This window comes from Elephantulus edwardii, unplaced genomic scaffold (genome assembly GCF_000299155.1).
Source record: "Elephantulus edwardii isolate Elephantulus edwardi_28Jun2011 unplaced genomic scaffold, EleEdw1.0 scaffold00055, whole genome shotgun sequence".
In the NCBI taxonomy this organism is placed as follows: domain Eukaryota; kingdom Metazoa; phylum Chordata; class Mammalia; order Macroscelidea; family Macroscelididae; genus Elephantulus; species Elephantulus edwardii.
In genome coordinates, this window is record NW_006399805.1 from 7,777,018 (window position 1) to 7,785,094 (window position 8,077).

At 48.8% G+C, this 8,077-nt stretch overlaps 1 protein-coding gene across 1 annotated transcript in view; it reads right to left on the minus strand.

The window, feature by feature from the left end:
- Positions 1-5,871: 5,871 nt before the first annotated feature.
- The window catches only part of DGKI (diacylglycerol kinase, iota), a 341,252-nt gene continuing 339,046 nt past the window's right edge, over positions 5,872-8,077 (minus strand). The window contains exon 34 of the mRNA XM_006887211.1: positions 5,872-5,988. Within this exon, the coding sequence (XP_006887273.1) occupies positions 5,872-5,988 (117 nt within the window). The remainder of the gene's footprint in view (positions 5,989-8,077) is intronic.

The window sequence follows — 8,077 nt, forward strand, 5'->3', positions numbered from 1 at the left end:
CATTCAGTATTCTCTTTTAAAATATGCTTCAATCACCTAGAAAAATATTTGTCCTGATTTATGGCACAAGATCTATGATTCTCCATGTCTGAGACAACAGGCTCTCCAGACACACTATTCCTTACTTAGTTTCTATTTTTAGGCTTCTCATAAAACTCTAGGAGACAGCCGAATTCAAGCCCCAGTAGGGACATAAAATGTAAAATCCCCAGTCTACCAGGTGCCTTCGAGGTGGGGTGTGCATGACATCATTGGATGTGAAAAAAAGAAATAATTCATGCTGTGTTCCCTCATGGTGTGACCAAGATGGAAATTTGGTCAACAGGGATATTAGCAAAGGATGCTGAAAAGACTGTGAAACGCTCTAAGAACAGTCTTTTAGAAGAAATACAAGCAGACTTCTCCTTAAAAGAAAGGGTGGCTGGACAGACTTGGAAGCAAGGATGGTGACCCTCTGGCTTGTTCACTTTGGACATGGCTGAGAGAAAGGAGAAGCAGAAAAGCATGCCACGCTTGGTCGAGTAGAGGTCAGTTATACTGAGCGAAGCCCTCAAGGAGATGGACCAACACTATAGCGGCACCACTGGACTCCACCAGACCAAATGCTGAGAGGAGGGTACAGGATGAGGGGTGCTTTGTCCTGCTGGGCATAGGTCACCATGAGCTGGCAGCATGTGACATCAGCACCTGGGATTACACCTTGGAACCAGGCTTGTAATAATTCGAGGAGGCGCTGTGGTTTAGTGTATGTCAATTTGTCCCAGAAGCTGATTTCGTTTTGAGCATGATATGAAGAGGGGATGTTTAGCAGCTCTGCAGCCCACGGGGCTGCCATGAATCAGAATCCATTCCGCAGCTTCTAAGAGCAACAGTGGGGTACATGGCTGAAGATGGAAGCAGAATGTATGGGAGCAGGACTGTGGACATGACCAGGAGACCAGAGGAACGCTGAAAGAATGATGACCGGCAGCGGGCACAGGGGCAGAGGAAGGCCAGACGGAGAACGAAGACGCGCAGGGTTTCTGGTTAGCCGGATCTGCAGCAGTGGCGGTGAGCACCGACTCTCCCGTGGACTGCCCGAACCGCAAGCACCTCTGCCTTGGAGAAGTGGGACCAGGGTCCTCCTTAGAGGCAAGGGCGGTGAGACATCAGGTCCCAGACTGGGGGGGGTTTATTACCAGCAGGCTCCAGGCAAAGATGTCATTCTAGGAAAATGTAAAGGTCAGAAAAAGAGACGAAGACCCTCAACAAGATGGATTGAGCAGTGACTGCGATAACGGCCAGAGATGGTGAGGATGGCTTCGGACAGAGCATGCAAGGTTTCTATCTGTTGTCCAAACAGTTTCTGAGTCATCGTTGACTCGATGACACCTAACAACAACAACAACAACAACAACAACAACAAATCTGAGATACGAGGACTTGAGGGGTTCAGAGACTCTTTCAAGACTTGAGAAGTTACTTTATCCTATTTCTAATTTAATGTCAGTTCTTCTACTTTTCTCCCTAAAATGGAAGCAATCTGGATAAGCAGAGTGATTCTGTAGTTTGACTTGATGGTTGTGATGAGCTGTTTCAACCAAGAGCTATTTTTCTTTTTTAAACCTTCTAACAGAATAAAATATCCTGCTGTCCTCAGTGACTTCATTAGTGATTCTGGATGGATGAAAGCCAAGCCACTCAGACCCCAAACCCCATCAAGTGACGGCCACCTCCCTGGCTGTGGCTTGTCCTAATTAAACTCATTAGGCAGCTGCTGAGGGCTTGCCTTGTAAACTCAGCCTTGTGCAAGAGCAAGGGAGTGGCTGAGACAGTCTCTGGGTTAATGTAGGTTTCAGGTTACACGGGAGGGAGGCAACATAAACAATGTCAAGACCGCTCAGTCTTGGATGTAATAACACAAACAACAGCCAATGTGTGAACCGTGAAGTTACAACTAGATTTAAGAGCAGTGGAAACGCCAAAGAATAAATGCTAACTCTTAGTTCATCCTCGCTTGTAGGTGGTAGATACACATCTACATGTGATTTGCATGCTTTTAGAATGTTTTCTGGTTTGTAAACTTACGTGCTATATGTATGTGTGTGGTAATATATGTCTGTGTGATACACCTGTATGTATGCAAATGAATACATCCCTCTACAGATAGGCTTGTATATGAAGACTATTTCTGAAAGACTGCATGAGCAACAGTGTACACCCGTGCTGTCAACGTTTGTCCCCAGGAGGTGGGACAGAAACATCATCCCAGACAACGTCCCACAGCTCAGCTTGATGTTTGTCATACGAGTCAAACTCTTCATCAAAAACCTGTGCTGCTTTTATAATTCAAAAATCTAAACATTTTACATAAAGTTGGCATGCTATAGAATGGAAAGGCTGCCCCACATTTGACAAAAATCATGGATATTATGAGAATGGAAGAAAATAAATGTCAACAACTCTTCTAAGAAGTGGCACCCAGCTCAAATGAAGACACCCCGTTGGGCTGTCACAGCATAAACAAGTGCTCCCATGTACAAGGACCAGCAAGGAAATGCAAAGAAACGGGTAGGCAGAGTTTCCTAGAAGTTGTCACGAACGAACAGTAACAGTTTAATCCTCTGTTTTAGAAACTGGGTTGATTTCGGGTTCTCACCTCCATAGAGGTATGGGTTTGCCCTACTTTGTGAAAGCAGAACGTTCATGGGAAACATTTTGTTAACAAAAATGGTTTCTGGGGAAGACACTATTATCCTTACTCTTTGAGAAAAAAATTTGAGTGTTCACAGACCCAAAAATAAACCTACCAAATCATACCAGATAATACACACACAAACCCTAATCTTAGCTGAACTCACAGACACCATTCAAAGCTATGACGGCTTGATGGTGAGATGCTGAGTGTAGTTCCCGGGGAAGGAGCTTGGGGGCGACACTCATGCTGCTAGAGTACACACTACCTCTTAGAGCTTTGCACCTTTCTCCCCCCTTAAAACAAATGTCCTCTTCCGATTTCTTTCGGCTAGTAGAAACGGGTACTAATGCAGCCCTTTCATAAAAGCCAAGGGGCGTAAAGCAGAATTCCGAGGAGTGAGGGATGCCTATTACCAGGCCTCTCAAAGCCAGGTTCCCAGCCATACTGTTAATTTCCTCCCTGGGACTTTATCAGGTTCTTGCCTAGCATCCAGCCCAGCTTAGCTGGGTTCCACTTCACTCCAGTGTGACGCTGAGACGTAAGGCTGCAGCAGCGACTTGCTTAAAGTTACATGATGCTGTCTTGTAATAAGCCTCATTCCTCCATCAAGCTCATCTATAAGCAACATCCCAGGGCCCAGGGGCCGGGACGGCAAGAGCTGTAGTACAGCGGACACAGAGGGGCACCAGCTGAGCCAGCACCACTCAGAAAATTGTCTCTACCAGGTTTGCAGAAAGCCTTCTTTCCATAGGTATGTACTTAAATGCCTTGAAATGAAAGTTGCCCGGGGTCTGCTGGACCACTGGCTGGGGTGGGGGCGACACCTGACCCTAGCTCTTCCTAGGGCCCAGAGCCATCACACACAGGACCAGTCAAATAAAGGCCGCAGGAGGTAGATTTCACATTTAGCCATTAAGCGTGGGGCTCTTTGCTTCATTTTGAGGCTCTTTTTCTGGAAGGCCCAAGACCCAGGGGTGTTTGTTTTTCCACAACCACATTCACCTGGCCATACATCACCCCTATCACTAACATAGGACCCTAATAACTTAGTATTTAGCTGGGGGGGGGGGAGAAAGCTAGAATGATCCCCACATGGGCCAGGGCCTCCAGTCCTCAGGGCCTCATCTGTTCTCATACCAGGGATTTGCTTTTTGCCTCCGATTGGAGCTATTTGGGTTGGCACATGGCCACCTGTACGCTGAGCTCCACCGGGCTGCTCTGGGAAATCTGAGCTCCTAGACGGTGGAAACAGAGCCCTTCATCCCAGCGCTGGCAGCCCTGTCACTCTCCTCTCAGCTTGATCCAGGTGCATGGAGGGCAAAGCCAGGCCTGGCCAGTATCAGGAACAGTCTTCTAGTTCAGCCACCACAACATCCCCCCAACAGTCTGACCAACAGAACATCCCCCAGCAATGGGAGCCTCCAGAGCACTTGTCTTCTCTCCCAGCTTCTGGAAACAGATGACCCCAGCCAGCCTGTGCTTGCGTGCTGGACACGCCGCCAGCAGCTCGATCTGAAATGACTGCAGGGAAGGTGGAGGGAATGAAGTCCATCTTCTGAGAGGTGGCTCCCACTTAATACTGTGTGTCACGGGCGGCTGTCAACGTGGTGACATGTGGTCAAGCGGGATGCGCAGAAGGAGCGTGTCCCTGCCCAACCCCCAAATGAGACAGAGGGCGGCCACTTGGCTTCGACCCAGACCAGAGTGAAAGGCAGCGGGGGGAGCAGGTCCCGAGAGATGCCCATTGGGAAGGGTCACCTGATCTGTCAGAATAGCCCAGGCTGTGCCCCTGGAACTGGCCAGGCACCCAGGGTGGGCAGTGGGCACTCAGACCTCTCTGGAAGGAGAAAAAAGGTAGAGAAAAAAGTAACAGGAGAGGACTCCATGCTCAAGAAAGGAGGCTACAGTGGTGCCAGGCCCCATCTGGGTACCTGACAGGTCACACACGGAGGCAGCCATCAGAAGGACCCAGGAGGCCCCGGAACTGGCAGTGGAGCTCATTAAACAAGGCTTTGTCCTGGGGACGAGACTCCCTTGGAGGAAGGAAAATCAAAATCTCAGCAGGAAAACCTAGAACGGGCCCCTTGGCCCGTGTTGCCAGGAAAGCGTGCTTCTCCGCTGCCCAGCATCCCGAGGGCGAGTTCTGTACACGTGTGGTGTTGACAGGTGTTGCTGCTTTTCCTCTGGCTCCTTCATTTCCAGCCCAGGCACCTGGTTTCCACTCTCACTTGGAACAGTCCGGACGTAAGTGGTGCTGTGGCGTTCGCTGCGGTGACCACGGTCTCCAAGCGTGCTTTCCTGCTCTGCTGTTTAAGCAGCACCGTGTGACCCTGGCAGCCAGCTGTGGGCCTTTGAGGAAGCCTATCATCCCCACAGCAGCACAAGGCAAAAGTAGCCACGCTCAGGCAGTACTGAGCTGGGAAACACAACCCAAGCCGAGCCGGTCCCCACGGCCAGCAGCAACAGCTCCACATCTGGGCTGTTCCGGGGTGACCCTCAGGCTCCTCAGGACACGAACCACTCCCAGCCACCTCACCACCTACCGGCAGCTAGCACAGGAGCAGCGGACTTCATCCCCGTGGCACTTCCCAGCTCCTAGGTAATGACAGGGGGGCAGCGGGGAGGCATGCGGAATTCTCTAAGGAACCTGGTGCGTTAGTCCTGGCAATGAAGGTGGGTTTCCAGCTCTGGTTTTGCTGTAGAACATTCAGTGGGTTTCAAAAGACCTTCAGACAACCTAAAGGCCATCAAAGAATGGAAAGAGAACAGGTAATATTGTATTCCTAAGATGGGTGGGTAGTTACAGAAGAATTGTGTGGAATGGGGTGGGACTGGGGGGGGGAAGACTGATGCCTTGGGGGAGAGAGCAGTGCCGTTGATACAGGCATCCTTTGAATCTTTAAAATAAGTTATATGGGTGAACACAGAAGTTCATGCTACTTGCTGGAAGCAGTAGGGATCAAAACTTGTGGACGGCGTGGTCCACACATCTCCAGGTAGCCTGCCTCCTCCTCCATGGGCTAGCATGTCCCGCTGTCCATCCTGGTAGCCCTTAGCCCGGTGGCATGGCCTCAGATTCTTGCAGGAGAGACACAGATATATGGATTCCATCAGCTTCTTCCAGGGGAGCTGCCTGATGGCTGGGAGGGCGCAGGTGAGAGGCTCACGTGAGCACTCTTTGCCCATCCGCCAGGTCAAACGGCAGTTTCCAGGTCCTCATGGCCAATGATCTTATAGTTCTGATGGCTTTCCAGGTAAGCAGCCAAGTCCAGGTCTCCGGCCTGCTGGGCTCTGTCGTGAGGAGTCTTACCCTGCAGGGAACAGAGCAAAGGAAAGAAGATGCCAGATTAATAAGGGCCTGCCCTTGATCTGTGCTTTGGTGTCTTTGGTGTTTCCAAGTCCTGTGTCTTATTTAATGTGAGAGATAAAAGCCACCGCTGTCCAGTCGATGGTAGGACCACGTCAGCAGGTTTCCATGCCATAACCTGGATGGAAGTGGCTGCCACGTCTTTCTCCCATGGAAGAGCTGGTGGCTTCAAAGCACAAGTTCTGTGAATTGCAGCCAAGTGTCTAACCACTTAGCTGCCAAGACTTCATGGAATTAAAAGAAGAAGACACTATCATTATTGGCAGGTGGAGTCCAAGGCTAGGGGTCAGAGCTCAGCGTTTCTACCTTAGTACCCAGGGGACACAGGAACGTAGACAGTTCTGGAACATAGAACTTCTTTCAGATGAAAAGCCCAGACTCAAAGCCACTGAAGTTGAGTTAGTTCTAAATCTCAATGCTCCTCAGGTTTCTGAGATGGAAAATCCTTCTGAGCGGACACCGTCCATCTTTCTACCATTATGTGTCTAGTGGATTTGAATGGCTGACCTTTCGCTTAACAGCTTGATACATTACCCACTATGTCTCTATGGCTGCCTACCAAAGTATGGTGCAAATCACAGAAAAATAGGAAAGCAGTTGCTCAGATCCTAGTTTAAGATTTTCTCCAATCATACCGGACTTGGAAGCAACAAGCATAGACTAAGAAGAAGGAATGGGCATAAAAATATCAAGGTTTTTCTTTAAATGAAGATCTTCCTTTGGTGGTCAAGAGGGTAAAGAGCTGTGCTTCCAACCTCAGGCAGGGGCTGAGTTCAGGAGAAAGCTCAGTGATCTCCTCCCGGGCAAGTTAAACCTCCGGAAACCTATGGGAGGGTCAGTGTGCGTCAATTCCAAGTCGACAGCACACAACAACAGCCACAACTATGTATAGCTGCCTCAGAGCTCCAAAAAGTGTGCGTATGCTTGCTTGTTTGTTTCACCACAGATGTAACAAATGTCAATTTTGAAATCTTGGTCAGCTAAAAAAAAATACAAAAATGTCTATAAAAATTAGAAGTAATTCCACAGAATTAAGAAAAACCACTGCTAACCTTTCATTGAATAAAACATTTTGTCTTTTTTTCTATGTCTCTGTATGATTTTTATAGAAACAAAGCCTTTATTTGGTTTAAATACTATTAAACAACCTTGGGCGTGTTGTCAGGAAGGTTCCAGTCTTTGGAAAACGACATCATACTTGAAAAAATAGAGGGTTAGTGAAAGAGAGGAAGACCTTCAACAGATGGACTGACCCCTGACCCCGTGACTTCAACAATGGGCCCGAACGTGGGGGAGACTGCAGAATGCTGCAGGACAGAGCGAGGCTTTGGTCTGCTGTTCACAGGCTGTTCAGACTCCCAGTTGATTCAATGACACCTAATGACATTATGAAACCTGTCTGAATAGTAACTCAGAAGCTTTATGTTATTAAATATTCTTTTGTATCATGATTTTAAGTGGCGCTCTGATGGCCTAGCGGCAAGAGGCTGCACTGCAGTCCTAAAGGAATGCAGTTTGAGGCTGCCAGCTGCTCCAGGGAGAAGGGTGGGCAATGTCCTCCCATGTGATTAAGTATCTTAACTGTCTCTGCACAGCAGGAGATTGCCCATCCCTGTCCATGGAGCAGCTGCTGGATTCAAACCTTGTGCTTTTAGGGTTGCAGTCCAGTTTCTTACCACTAGGCCACTGCTGTAAACTGTAGAGTTTGAACTGACCCATAGCTGACCCCTCTGGGCATTTTTTAGAGGCAGTTAATCAAGCAGACATGAGAGCACCATATATAAAGGTGTTGAGCCAAGCAAATAGCCTTCCTTTGTGCCTATGCATTTCAGTTGCAACTTGTCTAAATCAAGCACACTATTTTTCCTTTTTTCAAAGCACCAGGCACTTCGATAAGAGCAGATTAGAAGCCTCTGCCACCAACAAACCTGAAATGGCTGAGGAGGGTGCTTGCTCGTGGGGAAGGCGCTTGGGGGGAGTGCAAAGTGGGGGCAGGGTTCCCGTGCATGGGGCCGGTGCCTGTGCAGGGTGGG